The 20,219-nt window shown below is 35.0% G+C and overlaps 1 protein-coding gene across 2 annotated transcripts in view; it reads right to left on the bottom strand.

Moving 5' to 3' along the window:
* Nucleotides 1-20,219, bottom strand: part of FARP1 (FERM, ARH/RhoGEF and pleckstrin domain protein 1) — a 338,024-nt gene that overhangs the window by 70,721 nt on the left and 247,084 nt on the right. For both annotated transcript variants that reach the window (XM_007501371.3, XM_007501372.3), the window contains exons 8-12: nucleotides 9,633-9,780; nucleotides 7,166-7,261; nucleotides 5,045-5,208; nucleotides 4,307-4,375; nucleotides 2,736-2,811 (exon numbers count right to left, since the gene is read on the bottom strand). In XM_007501371.3, coding sequence (XP_007501433.2) covers nucleotides 2,736-2,811; nucleotides 4,307-4,375; nucleotides 5,045-5,208; nucleotides 7,166-7,261; nucleotides 9,633-9,780 — 553 coding nt within the window. The remainder of the gene's footprint in view (nucleotides 1-2,735; nucleotides 2,812-4,306; nucleotides 4,376-5,044; nucleotides 5,209-7,165; nucleotides 7,262-9,632; nucleotides 9,781-20,219) is intronic.

The raw sequence follows: 20,219 nt of genomic DNA, 5'->3' as shown, positions 1-20,219 counted from the left end.
TTTGGACTTCTTGGTTGGTTTGATTTGTTTTCCTATATATAAATCTAAGTGAATAAATGTCGTTTAAGCTACTGTTTCTACCCAGTGTAATTGTGTCAGCTACAGGAAGGGGGTGGGGATTGTGGGGGGGGGGGAGGGAAGAACATGAATCTTGTAACCATGGAAAATATTCTAAATTAACTAATTAAATAAAAATTTCCAAAAATCTAAAAAAAATAATAAAATAAAAACTACTGTGACTAGGGGATATTTGTTTTGTTTAGTTTTTATTGGAAAAAAAGAAGTAAAGGAAGGAGGTGTTAGACCAGACCTATGATTGGTATAGGAAACTTCCCAATAGACTTCCTCTGTCAAAGCAAACCAGTACTTACTCTGGTTACTGGGAGAACTATTCAACAAAAGCTCCTCCAGATAGCATAAAATATAGTAATATTACTTGTGTCATTTCAGTCAGGTCCAATTCTTTGTGACCTCGTTTCTTAGCTTTTCTTAGCAAAGACACTAAAGTGGTTTGCCATTTTTCCTTCTCTAGCTCATTTTTCACATGAGAAACTGAAGCAAACAGAGTTTAGTGACTTGCCCAGAGTAAGTGTCTGAGAGCAGATATGAACTCAGGGGGATAAGTCTTCCTTATTCCAGGCCTGACACTGTCTGTGCTTCCTAGATGTCCACAGTAATCCTGCCCACCTGCCCATACATGACACTTAAAAAGTTTCAGAGTACTTTATATATGCTCATTTCTCATTTGTTCTTCAAAAAACATTGGGAGGGGGTCAACTAGATGGCTTGGTAGATGGAGAATTAGGCATGGAGACAGGAGGTAACAGGTTCAAATCTGGCCTCAGACACTTCCTAGTTCTGTACCTTGGGCACATCACTTAACCACCATTGCCTAGACCTTACCACTCTTCTGCCTTTGAACCAGTATTGTGTGAATTAACTATAAAATGTACCCCTCTATTCTGTTTGAAAACTCCTGACCCATGTGTGCATATTCATTCAGAAGGCCAGCAAGTCATGTGACTAAAGTACCATGTGGGTACCTGGAGACCGGACCTTTGCAAGGAGCTGGCAGAAGTCCCTGTATGATGGGTGATGAGTCAGGAAGTCAGGACTCCAGGGCCCAGACTAATACTAATCCTGGCCAATCAGAGACACAGGAAGAGTGACACTATTGGCCTTATAAGAAAGGGGAGGAGCCATAACTCAGGCTCTTTCACTTCAGACTCTCTTTTGCCTGGATCCATGACTTGCTCCCTTCTTTGGAGTGTTTAATCTCAACCTCAGAGCTGGTGCTTGGAAAGTGTTGATGTGTTAGGTTTTTTCCCCTGTGATTTCTCTCTGTCTCTATCTCTGTGTCTTTCTATCTTCTCACACTGTCTCTCTCCCTCTGTCTTCTGTGTGTGTGTGTGTGTGTGTGTGTGTGTCTCTGTTTCTTCTCTCTTTGTCTGTTCACTCTGTCTCTTGTCTTCTCTGTCTCTCACTTTTACTAATAAATAACTATAAATTAATATACAGCCTCTAGAGAATTTCATCATAATAGTATTGATTCTAAGATGGAAGGTAAGGCTTTTAAAAACATTTTAAAAATCAATATGGGTATTAATTATAAATTCACAGTCAATTTGAACATCATACAGAAAGAATTTAGGAAGACAGAATTTTAGGTTGAAAGGACCTCAAAAATTATCTTAGTCAGCTCACTGTATAGAGGAAGAAACAGAGGCCTAAGAAGGTTAAGTGACCTTCTCTGCCCAATGTTGCACATTCTGTAGGAAGAACTGGGATGTATGCCTTGATCTCCTAATTTTCTATGCTCAGGGCTCTATCATATGTTAAAAGTACAGAGATAGAAGTTAGACAGCTGCTGACCCCTGCCCTCTAGAAGCATGGTCAAGTTTTTATTCAGTGTTTGGAGTTTGTAGGAAACTAAAACCATTTTCATCCCTAAGTAGCTTTAGGAAACTCAGACAACAAACGAAGGGAATTTGTCATAGACTTATAGAGACAAGTTAACAAAAAATTCTTTAAAAACTCTCTTCTGCCTGAATTCTACATGCTGAATAGATATATTTATGTAATGGAATTCCCTGATGTTAAGCCTTAACAAAGTTCTTATTCTCCATCAGAGAAAACACAAAACTCTGCCAGAAATTACCTCCAGGAAAATATATTTTAGCTACCCTCAGAGCAACACAGTGATAATGCCTCTTGTTGAGAATAGCCTTCATTGCCCTGTAAAATAAACCCTGGGAACTCATTCCTCAGTTTGATGCCAACTCAGGGTTATGACCTTGGCAATGAGCTGGAGTTACACCCATCAGCTAGCATAACGGTTTCAAATCTTTTCAAGCAAGTGAACCTGTTTAGCTGATGGGAGACCTTAGCTCCACGAACAAACTTGTTTAACGTTACCATTTAGCTAAGCTTGGGACAACATGGCAACCCCTTTCTAGGGTCTATAGCAAGCATACACACTGATAGGAAACAGCAAGTTAGCTGAATCTCATAAGATCAAAGATTTTATCAATTTTAATTCCAGGCTGGGAGGTAGAAGAAATGGGTAGCCTAAAGTATATACATGCATAATAGGACTTCATGCTTTTGTATCTTTTGCAAACAATTGCTACAAGTTAAATAAGGAAGAGGGAAAGTAGAATATTTAGCAATACTAATTAGAAGACTCTTCTTGAACAACATAAGCACAATGCAGGATACTTATCACCATTACTGACTTGTTTTGGCACCTCTGAGTTCTGTTCTGAAGGCTGAGCAGAGAGGCTTCTGATTGACCGAATCTTGCTGTGTTTCCTGGGAGAAATCACATTAGGTGGCTAAGTTGCATAAAGCTTTTCTATGAAAAACTAACATTGAGTACTTCCTTAAAAAAATTAAAAACCACATCTCCCAATTCATCAAAGCAAGTTTTTGTCATTTGTTCTGAAAGTGACTTACATCGAAACTTCTCTCATCCCTAGTCTTTTAAGTTACTTACATTGAAACTTCTCTTATCCCTAGTCTTTTAAGTTACTTTTGATTGAAGATAAGGTCACAGTCAAATCAGTTTCAAGGATCATTATAAATCTTAGCAATGCCTTGCAACTTACAAATGTCCGTGGAGACAGAAAGAGAATTCCATGGAATTTGGTATTCGCTGTTCTATAAGCTTTGGACTAAAAATTTGCAATTGGTTCTGTGTATTTTATATATTTACTTTCTAGGTCAGATTTAAAAAGCAGAAATCATTTATTTAATCAGCTTGTACTAGCCAGTACTTAAAATATAAAGGGAAAAAGTAACTACCTGCAAATAAGACTAGATAACTATAAAAAAAGAGCTATTTTGGGACCACTGCAATTATAAGTTCAATAACAGCAGCTGAATTAGACCTAATTTCATCAAGCACATCTTTCCTTTACTTTTTCCCATTCCTCAGAAAAATAATAAAACTAAATAAAAACTAAGCATTTTTCCTCATATAATGAAATAAAGCAAATTATATAGTTATAAAAACATGATGTTACTACTAAGAATGAATTGTAAGAAATTTACATATTTTAAATGCAAAAATTAAATACAAATCATCTGTTGATTAATTATTCAGGATGAAAATGCTATTCAAGCTGATCTATGAGAAGAACATGGACTTAGTTATACTGAAATTTAACTTACGACTCAGTCTATTTTAAAAAATAAGTATAAAAAATGCTTTTAAAATAATTAATCCAAATAATTGTCATAAAATCACCTTTTAAAAATATTTCATTTTCTTGACATCATAATTCCTTTCATTGCTTTTCCCCCTTCCTCTATGCTAAAATTTCTAATTCTATTTTCTCATCCATGACTCATCTAATCTACGAACTCATAAAAATTCTTCAAGTTTAAGGTCCACAAATATTTACTGTGTGCTCAGCCTCATGTAAGTATTCCCTTCTAATCCTTCATACTCAATTTTGCTTTTTTAATTCTATTCCCCCCCACCCCCCATGGGAGTCTTTCTCCTCTTTCCTTGGACAAATAACTCTCATTCCTCACTTAGAACTCTTGGCCTGTTTCTATCTCTCATATTCCTTTTCTCAGAAAAAGAGGCATCCCCTAGGAAGACACCCCAAAATATACGATGGACAAAAGAAGTATACTTGCTCAGAGTCAGTGTAGAGAGGCTGAGAGTGTAGCTAAGAAGCAGTAAGTCTGTGATGGGACATTGAGCCTTCATGGAGACAGACATTCTTGGCAGCAATGAAAGGTTACCTGGAGAGTATCATTGCCCTCAAATCAGAAATAGCATCAAAGTTTCTCTCACCTTTCAAATGGAACTTTCTTATGTCCTCCTTCTTTAACATAATCAAGAACCTGCTTCTGAGTCCGACCACTAGGATAAAGACCACAATTATAGGGAGACAAAGGATGTACACTTGTTCTCATTTATACAGATAAACACAAAAACTTATCATCTTGTTTTCCTTTTTTCCAGAATAGAATGATTTTGTGAAATGCTACATTTGAAATAAACTTTGCAGTGGGTCAGAAATGAAAACAACAACATAATCTTTCTGGCTCTATTCTTTAGAAGCTTTGGGTTTCATTACTAAATACAAGGGGAGTGGGGAGACTCTGTTCCCAAAAGTAACATTCATGAAGATTTTGTATTTTGCTACTTCATAATTCTAAGCATTGCCATTGCTGTATACTCTTTGAAAAAAGGTAAGTGTACTAAGATACCTCAGATTCTATGGAGTTTATTAAACTATTTTCAGTCATAGAAAGGAAGGCAGTTTATAGCTTCAAATCTAGTGTTGATAGCAAATCTGAAAAGAAATCTCATGGGACTTTTCTTTGAAAATACAGGATTTCTACCTCTTGGGGTACTCAATTAAAGGCCTACCTAATATTGGTGCAGAGACTGGTAGTTTTTCCATAAAGCCCTTATTACATAAAACATCAGCTGTATAAGCTGTAATTCTAACACCATTCCTAAAAATAATTTCAGAAAACTTTCACTGAAATAATTTAGAAGTGACAAATTGATGATATACCTTACCTGAACCTAAATGATGACCCTCTTGTGAAGAGAACTGGCTTTGGCTTTGGCTTAGGCTCTTCAAAAAGTCTGAAAAAGGCATGATGTTCCACACATATTTTCCAGAAGGACTTGCAGAAATCCCTACTGGCCATAAGGAACTCCAATGTGTCCTGGTATGAGCTCTAAAGAGAAAGAAAATTATGAATTTGTTCTTCTTCTGTAGCCTGCAGAAAAAAGTGACTATACTATGTAAAAAAGAAAGGGTTTGGGAGAATAATAGGTCATATTTTATTTCAACAGCAAATTTCCTAGAGCAAACATTCCCTTTCAATGTTTGGCAAAGCATCCTTGCCAGTTGCCAGCGATGATCTAAGTCATAATTCCATACATATATTTAATTCTCCACACACTTAATCCTGCCCAGAACTAACAAAAAATGTTGGCTTCTAGACAGAATGATCAAATCTCCTTAATAATATTCATAAGCAAAAAAAATACATTCTTGATTTGCAATTATGCTTAGACATAGGTAAGTACAGAAACTCTTGCAAAGTCTTGGTAGCTAAGTTTCAGAAATTTTTCTTCAATCGTTTCTTTCTTAGTTTTCATGCCAATGTTGGGATATTATCTTATATCTTCTTAGATTGCATATTAGGCCTAAAGGAGCATCAAAGTGCCATTTTGGAAAGGAAAATAATTTCCAGGGGAATGAAAACACTAACTTAAACTAACAATCTGTATCTTTTACTTCTGGAAATTGAATATCAGTAATATTTCATATGGTCCTAATAAAACCACTTCATCATTAACCATCCCTAATTTAGAAGACCATCCATCTATCGATTTAGTATCTATATAGGCTCATGCATTCATGTATAAATATATGTATACATTCACATCTATATGGAACTGTAGTTCCTATAATTCTTAAGAGGGCAACATTTTCACAGAATATTTACTTATATATGATCCCCAAGAAAAAAACACATTACATTTCAAAACCTCATTTTTAGTTCACTGTTTGAAATTCAAAAGTGCATTTTTATGTAGGAAAAATACCACAAATAAAGCAAAATAGTTAGTCTTTAAAAGCCTATTTAGACCATAATAGTTCTTAAGAATCTAAGCATCATCTGTAACATCAATATTATGATAAAACATGGCCTATTGTCAAAGTAGATACCAAAAATGCATTTATCATTTCCAGAGTTCCTTTTAAGAGAGCCTTTTTATCCCCCTGAAGAAGGAATGTTATTCCTGAAGAATTCTAGTAAATTCCTTGGCATGAGTTATTGCTACTATGGACTCAGGTGAGGAGCAGCAGTCCATGGAATGAAAATGTAAAAAACTTAAAATGTGGGAGGTAGAAATGCTAATGTTGGTAGATGCTTTTAGGATACCAAAGGCTCTAACCAGGTAAAAAGCATGATAGGAAAAAAGAGACAGTGGAGCAGAGACATAAGACTAATGAAGGAATTTTCTGTTCCTATCAGAAGTAGCTTTTTCTAGGTGGTCATTCTGGTTGGGTACAAGCAAGCACACATGAACAATAATGCACATGCAATTTATAATGTACAGATTTATAAAATTTATAATTGAAAATTTTTAAATTTGAATTTATAAAAATTAGTTCTACCATGTCTCAGATATCCTATACAGTTGTACTTTATTAAGGATCTTGGATTTAGAGGCAAAAAATGGGCATAGAATTCAACCTTTCTAAAAATGAAGACATTCAAGTAAAGAAAGGTTCAGTGACTAATACAAAGTCACATAGCTAGTAAATGTTTATAGTGGGTGATGAGCCTAGGCCTTCCTAATTTCAAGGACACTATCTACTATATGTCATTGCTTTTCATGAAGATAACAGTCAAGGAGTTATTTTGCATTTTGGAAGCATTTTCTAAGTATAGAGATTTCAACTCCAAATCACAATAGCATCTTCTTAGTGGTTGTCAAAATTAGTCCCACAAATTCAATTCAAAACAACAAATCTTAATGAAATACAAAACTATGTATAAAGCCACTCTCCAGTTTAAAACTAAACTAAACAAAAATTACCACATACCTTAAATATTTATTTCATTTGTATTGGAATTTTAAAAGCAGGTCTCCCCTAAACTACCCTGATCCACTTACATTAGCATCAGGGCGCAGCTTGATGAGAAAACGTTTCCTTTTGAAGCTCAGCTTCCGCACTTTAGCCCAATTGAAGGCATTGATCTTAGTAAAACCCTAGGAAGAAACACAAAACCGTCCAATAAAGCATATAGTTTTCCAGTGAAGCACTATAGCAAATACAAGGAACATTTCCACAAATCATGAAAGAATATTAACACATTAACACACCACTAGTTCATTAGAAACACAAAATTGTTCCTGCAAAAGTTAGCTTAATAACTAGGCAAGGCTCTTGTGAAATATACTTCTAATAAAGCATTGGAATATTTATCTTCCTAGAGATAAGGATAGACTTGAGTTCTTGATTTCAATGAAACTAACCAACCATTGCTCAGGGTGAGCTCTACAGGTTCTGAGGACCTAATGAATTATCATTATTTTTACCATTGAATTTATCTGACCCACTCAGAATAAATCCTTTGCTTAGTGTTTACTTTCTAATATTTATTATGCTTTATTTTGTCTAGATACAATAACCAAAACCAAATCTAAGCATACCAAGAATTTATTATTGTCTTGAATGACCCTGAGAAGTCTAAACTTCCTTAATTCCAGTGTCAATCAGCTTTGAATGGCACAGCCAAGAGTTAGGAATAAAGCTGATCCTGGAAAACACAAATAAGCAGACTGGCGTTGTCTATCAGTCTGGCAAAAGTATACTAAGATGTTTTGGCATCTGGGACAGAAAATAAATCATAAGAATTCAGTAGATATTAGCAAGAGGGCAAACAAATTCAAAATCATGGGAATAAATAAGTGAGGCACCAACAAGAAGATTAACTCTAGTATGTAATGCTTTTACATTATTTACTGTGTAATTCCCAATATTCAAATGACTTACAATGAAAGGAAAACAACTCAATAATGCTATAAGGAATTCAGTTTTCATATTTCAGGATTTAGAGAGAAACTTTAATGGTTTCTTCTTCACTCTTTTTGGTAGATTAGTGTTACTTTTGATATTTAATAATTTATAGAAGGATGTATATTCACTTTTTCAGTAGTGATCTTAATGAATGCTACATTTACATGTTGGGAAAAGGTTTTAGAAGACGGATCCCCACACCCATAAGCAGATAGTGACATTTTGAAAGATATTTGATACAGAAAGAGCCATTTCTTTGTGTCCTCTTTGAAAAACGATCCCCAAAGAGCCAGTTAGTCATTAACCCTCAATGCACAACAGAAGATCAATGTTCTTTTTCTTACAATATGAGGATGGTGAAGCTCTGAAATAAGCCTTCCCAGTGTTATTGTTCTTGATATGAAGATTTGACAATGCAAGTGTGTAATGGTTAACTACAATTCCAAGAAATGTGCTAAAATTTAATTATAAGGTACTATATCAGTTGAGGAAAATAAAGATTTTTTTTTCCGCCAATGAGAAATCAAAGGAAGTGCTAATTGCTTTCATTTGGTGAGAAAGCATGGATCTAACATATTTACAGGTAAGTTCAAGAGAGCTTATATTCTAGATTATACAAGGTTACTGAGGAGTTTGTTTTCCTTACAACAAAACAGTTTAATGGACAGTGCTGGCAAGTGGGCCAATAGAATATTTACTAGCCTTATCTGCTAGTCAGTTATGTTGATATAATAAATAGTGTGATTATCTCTCCTGATGAATGTCTTAAATTTATAGAATTTGCATGTATGTATGTATTGCTACATGTATATGAATGTGAATAAAATTATATATATATACATATATATTTATATAAAGTAAATATTCCACATTCACAAAATGATTATTGGAATGCAATTACTAATTCCTACTTCAGAGTAGCATTGTGAAAAAATTCTATAATGCAAAAGCTATTTCCTGTTCTGAGGGAGAAGTCACGACTTAATAGTGAGTGTCCTTCAATTCATGAAATGCCATATGTTGATCTCAGTGAAGGCTATAAATTTCCAGGCTCCCAGAACCCAAATAAATCCTTAATTAAGGGTTTCCTAATTAAAAGGAAAGATGCTAATTAAATTGGATGCAGGAGTTAACTGAGTAAAGGAAAAGTGAAAACAACTAGACCTATGTTTCTACCCACGTTGAAGACTTCATCTTTTCTTCAAGCTTAAAGTTTAAGAAATTTGCATATTATATAGCTACCAGGTTAAAGTTCTTCATCAGAGTTTAAGTGATGATCAGTACATGTAATGAAAGATAAGAATCTAAGTTTTCTTGGTTCCAAAGCAGACTTTCTATCTACCTTGTCACTCTGGCCCTTGCCTAGGATATAGACTAAAGTGATAGAGAAAAAAATAGTAAAAGGAGGGCCAAAAAAATAACAATAAAAAAGGTATGAATTTGGCCCATTCTGTTCACAAATTTCAATAAATAGCCAATATGGAATTAAATTCAAGGGTCCAATTTTATTTCCCATCTCCTGGTTAAGGAATGTGAAGAATAGTCTGAAGTGGCTCTCACCTGAAACACTAGAATTCCTGTGTTAGCAACAGCCAGGTTGATCTTAGTACCTTCCCTGTCCTTTGCTGGGTGCAACCGGATTCCATACATCTCCAGGCGGCGGGCAATCTCCAGGAGCTGGAAATCTGATTCTGCTGGTGTTTGTCCACTTATAAAACAAAAATTAAAAAGAAAGGCCAGAAGATTTGAATTCCCCATGTCTATTAATTTGGGATTAAGTGACTTCTCTAGGGATATAAAGAAGCATTTCATCCAAATACTGAAGCTAGCTGATCAGATGATATTTAAACTCCCATTCATTCCTACCCAAAGTCTAGCAGCTGGAACAAAAGCTCTATTGCTCATGTAATTCAAAACCCCAAATGTCTACTTCAAACTCTGCCAATTTTCAGAATCTCAAAGAATTTCCTTTGAGGTCATACAAAAGCAAAAAACCCATTGTGTTAAAACAAGTTCTCAGTCCTTTACAATAGACCTAGCCCCATAAACCAAGTCCAAAACCATATTTTAAAGAAGAGGGATTATAGCACCATCATGTCCTTAAAGCTTTCTTTAAAAACAAGACAGAAGCAACAAAAAAGAAAATCATTAGAATCCTTCAAAATAGTAGGGCTGTGAGCCAGGATTTGACCTACCTTTTAGACTATGTCATATCTGACTTTTTAGGGCACATTACCTGGCAGTTTTGGGGGGGTTCATTTTTAATAATTTTACAATGGAATCCCCCTATATATGATAATTTCCATTCTCATATTGCTTTGATTCTTAAAAATAGCTTTCATATAACCTTTAGTTTATGCAACCTATGAGCTATGTAGATCAGGCAAGGATTATCATATCCCCATTTTTACAAATGAATAAATCAATTAACTAGCATTTTATAAATATACTTACTATGTGTCAAGAACCATGTTAGGGTCAAGAGAACCAAAGTCCCTGCCCTCATGGAACTTATATTTTACTTGGTGAGACAATATGTACCATGAGTATAAACACAATATTTACAAAACACATCCAACATAATTGGAGGTGGGTGAACAAAATGAAGAATCAAAAAAGATGTCTGGGATGGATGGTACAACAATAACTGAAGGTAAAGGTGCTCCATTCTTACTTTATTTCTGTTATCTTTGCAAAGGAAAGTGATTTTAACACTAGAAAAGTAAATTAAAAAATCACTGAAAGGTAGCTGATACCTAAGATCACTAAAGAGATTACAAGAGAGTAATGAATTTAAATCACCAGATCCAAATCAACTATATCCTCATGTCTTGAAAGAATGGGCAAATGTGATTGTGGAGCTTATCAGTGGAAGATCAAAGATCATAGAAAACAGAAATGGTACCAAAGAAACTGAAGAGGGCAAACAGCCTTAGTTTTCAATAAAAGGGGAAGAAAGGAGGGGGTACAAATTATACCCCAATGAGCTTGAATTTAATTGCAAGGAAAATTATAAGACAGAACTTAGATTAAAGAGATGGTTGGAAAGCATCTAGATATTTGGGAAGTGATGTTTATTAAGAGACAAAATGACAAGCAAGAATATATAGTTCATTTCCTTTTGGATAGGACTATGTTGAATTCATTGGTTGGACTTAATATATTTAATTGGTGATCACCAGGGATTTAATTTCTAAATCCCAAAATGAATTACTCAAGTAAAGTATAATTTACTGGCACTTTATTTACCATAGAGGGAAGATATTGAGGAAGAGATAAAAGAGAGAAAACTCTAGCTTCCTCTGAGCCAGATAGAAATCCTAAGGCCCTAATATGGGAAAAAGAGTTTCAAGATGATGGGCCTTTCTTGGAGGTTCAAATCTCCAGAAAGGGCAAGGAACTAAGTCAGCCTTTACACTCACCACAGTGACCATCTAAAAGGAAAGGAGTCTGAGGTCTCCTGCAGGAGCTCCTCTTGGGGTACAGTTCCACAGTCAAGTGTCTTCACTCCAAGTCTTGAGTATCTGTCTTCTAGTCTCTCAAGTGTCTGTCTTCCAGTCCAACTTTGAGTGATGATCTTCCAGTCTCTCCTCCGAATAACTGAATCCTTGATTTATTCCCATGTGCCTCTGTTTCCTCTATTTAAAGATCTTTTTCTCTTGTGTCACCTCTCCTAAATTTTAGGTCTACCAATCACAGTAGACGCTCCTCTCCAGGACTGTCCATTCTTTCACACATGGGTCACAGACCTCCCACTCAATACCATTTGATGTTAACACCTTTTTGTGGTTATTTTGAGTTAGTTCACACCTCTTTGAGGTTAGTTCACACCTTTTTGTAGTTAAAATGGGTAGATGGACTTTAAATACTAAGTTAACACTTTTGGATATTAAAATCTAAAAATAGACAGGGATTACAATTTAATCTTCACAACTATGACACTAATAGATGAGAGGAATGTTTTGAATAACTAGACTCAAAAGAGATAGTTGTTAATGGTTCAATATCAACATGGCAGGAAGCTTAAGCTGGAGTTGCCCTTGTGAATTGTGCCTGACCATGTACTATTTAACATTTTTTATCAATGACTTGGATAAAAGGAGAGTCAACATGTTCATCAGATTTGCAGGTGATAAACCAAGTTTGAAGAGATAGCTACAACACTGGAAACAAGAAAGGATCCAAAATAACCTTGATAGACTAGAGGATTTTTCTGGATTGAAGAAGATAGAATTCAATAGGCCAAATGGTTTAAAAAGGACATTAATAAATTTGAGAATGTCCAAAAGAAGGCAATTAGGATGGTGAAGTGTCTTTGAATCCACATGATATGAAGATACAGTAGATTGGTAAAAGGCCTTGAGTCCATGCCATATGAGAATGGGTTGAAGGAAGTAAATTTAATTAATCTGGAGACTATATTTAGTATCTTTAAGTATATGAAGTTATCACATGGAAGAGGGTAGAGATTTATTCTGTATGGCGTCAGAGGGCAGAATGAGAAACAATGAGTGAAGGCTATAAAGATCATTTTTAGGCTTGATTTCTGGAACTACTTCCTTATAGTTCGAGCACTGTACCTGTTTGCTTCAACAGGTGGTAGGCTAGACTTCTTCTTGGCTAGATAGTAGTGGAGATGACCCCTGAGGTTCTTCTAACTCACAAATTTTATAATTCTTTGATGTTGGTAGTGAACTAGGGTAAAGCAGCATTAGAAAATGAAGCTAAGAGGTGAAATGATTTGCTCCAAATCATAAATGTTGAGAGTAACTGGACTAGAAGTTGAGTTCAGGCCTTTGTAAACCAAATGCATTGCTTCTTTAAGCAGACTACACTGTTTAAGCTTTCTGATAGTTTACCACTAATACAATCATCTCAATGATCATAAATTAAAAGTTACCCTTATACATAAGACCTATAATTGCAATGGAAATATGTCCATTTTAAAGTTAGCTTTATTAATATTTTATTGACATAATCATGCTTTGAATCTAAAAGTAAATTAATATCTACTTCAAGACTCAAGAGAAAACTTCCTCAATTTTCAGACAGGTCATCAGTTCAGGGTTCAAATCTCTTTAATGGAAAATGGCAAAAAAAATGGGATAAGAAAAAAGTAGTGGCACAGGAATTCTTATTGCTATAAAATCTTTGCTTCTAGAAAATGGACTGTCATTTTTTTGTTTTGGTGACTGTAAATACATATTTCAGATTATGTCAACATTTAAAAAGTTCAAGAATAACCTAATTAATTTAAAAAATTATGTGTAAGGCATCATGCAAAAATGAAAAGGGCAGAGTAGGTTTTGAATAATGATACATATAAAACCCAGCTCTTTGGCTCCAGGAAGGAGGAAGGGGGAAAAGAAAATAAATCATGTAATTATGATGAAATATTATAAATTAATTAAATAAATAAATTTTAAAAAAGAAAAGGACATAATATCCATTCTCAAGGAGTTTATAATCTGAAAAGGACAAAAAATGTTCATAAGGAGGTTGAAGGCAAAATAAAGGTCAAAGTAAATTCTAAATTCAATCAATTTTTAATGTATTAGAAGATACCTAAAAAGTGGTCATTACAATATCCTTCTATAATATTTTTAGGAATATGTGAACTCTGTTGGCAGAGAATTCATTAATTTAAGAGGAATCTTATTTAAGGTTCTGGAGCTTCACCAGTATGCATGTTACCCCTTCCTAATAAAACCCATTTATAATGTAGTAATTTTTTTCAGTTGCCAAAACATGGCCAAAATATTCACCTCCTTATGGCAAATCTGACACTGGTTCCAAGATTGAAAAATGAAATCAACGAAGTCAAATATCCCTATTTTAAAGATAAAGAAGCTAAGTTGCAAGGCAGGGAAGAATTTGTCTAAAGACACATATGTAGTTACAGAGTCGGTCCTGAGTCTACTTTCTCAGATGATAGACATACTTTTTGTCCCAAATCAAGTCTTTGCTTACAGGTTCTTGATTCAGATATCTTCTTGTTATTCTATTTCTGTTTCAGAAGGAATAACAGGAATAAGACAAATGGTGTTAGGATTAGAAATGCTCCTTCTTCTGAGTCAAAATTTGCTTCCCTCTAAATGCCACCCCATCAGTCTTATTTTCCTTTTCTGTAACTCAAAAGATTAAATCTTGCCCCATTTCTATGAGTTGATATTATCCCCCAGGTCTTTTATTTTATAGGTAAAGCAGTTATAGTAACTTGAAATGACTCTCTTATATGAATTTTAAATTTCTTCATTTTTTTAATTTTAGGAAAGTAATTTCTTTAGATAAAAAAATTCCATTCCCTATCACAGATAGTATTCCAGAGAAGGCTCCAACACCGCCATTAAAAAAACAAAACATGCCTGTTAACCATTTGTTTGTTTGTTTTTTACCACTGCTCCAAGATGGAGACAATATTTCAAATATAGCTTAGTCAGGGCAACATATTGCAGGGTAAGATTTTGTTAACTTTTTTTGGCTATCATGTCCCATATTGACTGGTATTGAGCTTGCTGCTAACTAAAGTCCATACATTATTGTCCCACATAAACTGCCTAGATAATTCTCTTCCAACCTATGAAAATATCATTGATTCATTAAAATATAAGTACCTGGCTGTACAAATATCTCTATTAGACATAGGGGAATTATTTGATTTCTTGAATACACTTCCCCACTACCAATATACCAACAATCAACACAAAAAAAAATGTTTATTTGGCAGTTAGATTTTTCAGAACAAATGATTAAATTGGCATTCTGGATTTTGAAACCAGCCGCTAAAGAAATTGTTCATCATGAGTAAGTTTTCCCCAGTTTAATCACCCCTGAAAATGGAGAAGTGCTATACATGCTAGACAATGATTAATATTTATTTGTTGGAACATACAGAGTCTTAAACAGTCTATTGCTAGGATGAAATTTTTCCCTCAAACTGGTTACTCTACCAAGCTAGTTCTTTCCTTCCTTTCATTACCAGACTTCTAGAAAGTGAGCTATACTCATGATCTTTACCACCTTCTTCCCACATTTCACTCGAATACTTCCTAATCAATAGGTCCTCTCTGTGTGGACATTCCCTAAGGCTGTCTTTTTAACCTTTTATTTCCTTTTACAATTTCTCTGTAACTTCTATGACTCATGTAGCTTCACTTAACATCTTTGTGTATACAATTGTGCAAAAGTATATATCTTGTACTGATCTCTGTTCAATTCCACCTCCAGATTTTTAACTGCCTTCTGGGTATTTCCATATTTCTGAATAGTCCATAAAATTCACTTAAAATTCAGTGTGTCAAAAACTGGAGCCTCATGTCCTCCCCTGTTTTCCAGCAATCTACTATCAATTTATTTTCATGAAGATTTTTGTTCAGCTATCCAAATCTCCTTCTTTCCTGTCCTTCATATCTCATCACTTGTCAACTTCTATAGACTCTTGCTTTAGAAACATGATGGGTCACAGCTTAATAACTAATACAGTATTAATGGTAATAATAAACTAATATAAATGCTGCATTAATAAATCAACAATAAATTGCTACAGTTATCTCATATACCTAAAATAATTTGCTTTATTAACAGAAGGAACTGCAAAAGCAAGTTAGTATCTTATTTAATTCTGTTAAGTAAACAGGCCTTACAGAGTTCAAATAACTTTTATTATGAGACTGATAACGTACTAGGTATCTGTATCTAAGTTTCAAGTTACATACCAAGAATTTTCAGGGCAGAGAATATTTCTGGCAGTGAAGATAAGAGTGGAGACCAAATTACAATGAACTAAAGAGTGAATGGATATGAAGGATTTGAGGAAGCATCTATTTGCTATTCTTTCTAGAATTTTGATATCATAGAAAAGAAAGCAAAAGGATGATAGCATAAAAGTTTAACAATTTGAAGGAAAGGGTACTTTTGTTTTTTAGGGTAGAGACGATGTAAGCATGTTTGTATGTAGGAAGGGGAATGAGTCAATGAAGATAGAAAATTTGGGGATATACCAAAAGACAGGGGAAAATTAATTTATCAAAATGGGAGAAAAGCTGGGATATAAATTAGAGGTAAAACAGATTAGTCTTGGCAAGAAGGAGTGAGATTTCTTCTGACTACAAGGAGTAAAGTAGAAGATAAGAGATTATAGAAATTCTGACCCTGTAGAGAAATGGAATACAGGGATCTCTATTGGTAAAGCACTTAGTATAATTCCTAAAATATAGTAGGAACTATATAAATGCTTATTCTTTTCTCCTTTCCCTTTCCCTTCTATTAGATAGCTTAGAATTCAATTGTGTAGATGAGACCAAATGTAGAGAATGAGGGAATAGAGGGGAATTTTTTTTTTTACCTGAAATAAAGTCTGTTAGACACAAAGAAGATGCTTTGAGCCATGTGATTGTTTTATACAACAATATGGTTCAAGCTTTAAAATTGCCTTCCGAGGAGGTATTTTTAAAAAAGTAAAATTAAAAAAAATGCTTTAGGAGGGGGTAATTCCTTGAAATGGGGAGACTGAGGGAAAGATGGCAGAGTAAGGCATAAAGCTCTCTTGCCCTTCTAATACACTCCACAAAACACTAAAAAAAAAAAACACAAACAAACAAACAAACAAAAATCTCCACAGAATCAAAATTAAAAGTACCCAAAACATATAAGAGTTGGGAATGAAGCTGAACAGCCCAAGAAAATAGGGAGGAAGATTTCTGACTTGGTGGGACTGAACCTGGGGACAGAAAAGAAGCAAACAGAATGGAATCAAGGAGGTAGCCCCTGTGGGCAGGATTAGCAACCTCACATTCTTGGCCTGCATCCCAGAGGATCACACTGGGATCTTCAAGAGGAGGGCCCTGGGAATAGTTATATCGACTATACTGTAGTCCCCTACACTACTACTACACAGGGGTCCCCAAACTTTTTAGACAGGGGGCCAGTTCACTGTCCCTCAGACCGTTGGAGGGCCGGATTATGAAAACCTAACCCTAACTCTAATTCTAACTCAAACCCTAACTGGGCAGCAGTATACACAGTGCTGAATCCCCTCCCCCAGATCGCCCCTCACCATGCCGATGTCTTCCATTGTGCAGTGGCATGTCATTCTAGTTCACTTAGTCTCAGAACAAGGCACCATGCAAAGGATTATGTCACAAGAAGTAGTACTATATGTGAGCAACACCACATATAGTACTCCTGGAGCATAGGATGCAGATGCATCCTATGCTCCTCTCACTGACCACCAATGAAATAGGTGCCCCTTCTGTAAGCGTGGTGGGGGATGGGGGCCATGTGTGGCTCATGGGTAGAAGTTTGGGGACCCCTGGACTACAGCCTCAGTACTGAAGGCCTCCTCTATTCCATAGCTGGGAACTGAAGGAGTGAACACCTCAGTGTCTGCTGGTGGGCTCTGGACCCTGAAAACAGGAACTCAAGTCTCCTCATTAGCAAATGAGGATTCTTTGGAGGCCCAAGGCATGCAGACTAGACACATGCTCTGTCTTGGGCTTTAGCAGTAGGAGAGGAAGAGTAAAGATGGACTAAATATCAGTGAGTGTGGTTACTAAAGGATTGGAGCCCCATTAACTATAGTCACTCATAGGAGAGTAGATTCCTTAGTTGCTACTTCATGGGGAAAGAGACTGGATATTTGCAGTAGAAGTGGCAAAACTCTCCTCTCACTCTGATCAGAACACCTGAGGTCAATCACATTCTAGGGCTTGAGCAAGAGACTAAGAATGATATCAGACCTTAAACTATTAAAATGGAAAAACTAAATAGGACCTAGGTAAAAACAAATACAAAAAAAAAAGTCCATAAATCTGGGGTAATATACTCTAGCAAAATAGGAACCCTGAAAATCTAGTAAAATGCCAATAATTAAATATATTGTCCTGCACACTAAATTTTTAAAAATAAATGAATAAAAATGATCAAACAAAGGAAAAAGTCTCTTAACTATTAATAACTATTATGGGGACAGAGAAGACATGGGTTCAAACTCAGAGGACAACAAAGTAAAAAACACCAATTCAGAAACAGCAGAGAAATACAATAAATGGTCTTGACCTCAAAAAGAACTTCTGGAAGATTTTTTAAAACTTCAAAAGTCAGATGAGAAAGATTGAGGAAAATTTTGAAAAATGAATAAGACCAATGCAAGAAAATCAAGAAAATTGTGAAAGATTACATCAATGGAAGAAGAAATACAGAAACACAAAAAAGAAAACAATGAATTAGAAACTAGAATTGGACAGGAAGAAACTAATGATTTTCTAAGACAACAAAAAATAATAAAGCAAAAAACAAAAGAATGAAGTAATAAAAGAGAATATAAAACATCTTAGCACAAAAACAAATGACCTGGAAAATAGATTAAGGAGAAATAATATAAGAATAGTTGGACTCCTAGAAAGATAAGATAAAAAAAAAGAGTTTAGATACAATACTCCAAAAAATCATTAAGGAAAAAAAATTGCTCAGAAATTCTAGAATTAGAGGATAAAATAAAAATTTAAAGAATCCACCAAACATCACCTCAAAGAGACCCAAAGTTGAAAAGGCACAGGAACATCACTACTAAGCTTGTAGCTCTACAAGAAAAAATATGGTTTTAAAACTATGGAGCTATAGTCAGAATAAGACAAGACCTAGCAGTCACATTAAAAGAACTCAGGACACAGGACACAACATTTCCTATAGGAAAAGAACTGGGCTTAAAAACAAGAACATATCCAGTAAAGATGAGCATAAGCATATAAGGGGGAAAAAAAGGATATTTAATGAACTAAAGGAGTTTCAACTATTCCTGGGAAGCAAAATCCAGAACTCAGCAGAAAATTTGTAAGAAACATACAAAGGTAATGAAAGTTAATTATAAGCAACCCAAAAGGTCAAATTATTTCTTGTATGGGAAAATGTCATTTCTGGCCCTGTGGAAGGGCATCATTGCCTGAGTGTACTAAAGGGGAGTGTATGGAGCAAAGACTTGAGATTGAGGTGAACGTAATATAATGAGTCGAAATGCTAGAGGAATAGACCAAGAGAAGGTATGGTATAATGACTATCTCATATAGAGGAAGAATGAATAGAAGAACAATCCTGGAGAAGGGGAAGAGAGTATGAAGGGCTAGTGGTACTAGAAGCCTACCCTCAATAGACCTTGGATAAAGATACACAATTAGAAGGGTAAAATTTTTCTTAATGTACAGAAAAATAGGAGTAAAAGGGAATGGAATAAGAGAGGGACTGAGGAGGTGAGTACATATCAAGAGGTAAGGGAGTAAAGTGAAGGGAGAGGGATGAACTCTTAAGACAAGATAAAGTAGGGATTTTTACTTATTTATTTTTCATTTATTTAATTAATGTACAGTATTTTCCCATTGTTCTAAGACTCATATTTTTTCCCTCCCCTACAGGAGAGGCTTTTAGCATCAAACTCATATCAAGAAGTAGGAGGACACAGTTGGGGGTATAAGGAAGAGATTTATGGAAAGGTGGGACAATTTGGCAGAAGAAGACCAAAGTGAGAGGATAAAGGAGGATTTTTGGGAAGGGGAATGAATTGGAGAGATATTGGTCAAAGGAAAGTAGACATCTGAGGAGAAACATAGAAAGAAAAGAAGGGAAAAAATGAGGAGGAACAGAGTAGATGGAAATGCATAGCTACTAACTATGACAGAGTGTAATGAGAGGAATTCACCTATGGGAAGAAAATAGATAGCAGAAAGGATAATAAACCAGGACCTGATAATGAGTCGTTTACAAGAAATACACTGAAAATGAAAGACACACATAGAGAGAAGGTGAGGGGCTGGAGCAGGATATAGTATGCCTATCATGATCCATAGGAGGCAGAGGCAGAAGTTATGATCTCTGACAGATTTGGGGCTAAAATGGACATAAATGGAAGGGATGACAGGGAAACTTTATTACAGTTGCAGGGGTAGAGGTTTATGATGGATTATGAAACATTATCAATATCAGAACTATACATACCGTGTTATAGCATGCACATTTTAAAAGGAAAAACTAAATAAGATAGAGATAGAAATTGACAACAAAATAATAATAGTGGTACATGTGAAGATTGGATTTAGCTATCTCCTGATTGTAACAATGAAAACACTTAGGTCTTCCTTTATAATGAAGCTAGAATTG

Source organism: Monodelphis domestica, chromosome 8 (assembly GCF_027887165.1).
Source record: "Monodelphis domestica isolate mMonDom1 chromosome 8, mMonDom1.pri, whole genome shotgun sequence".
In the NCBI taxonomy this organism is placed as follows: Eukaryota; Metazoa; Chordata; class Mammalia; order Didelphimorphia; family Didelphidae; genus Monodelphis; species Monodelphis domestica.
Note: the sequence above shows the minus strand (reverse complement) of the source record. Positions and strands in the feature narration are given on the sequence as shown.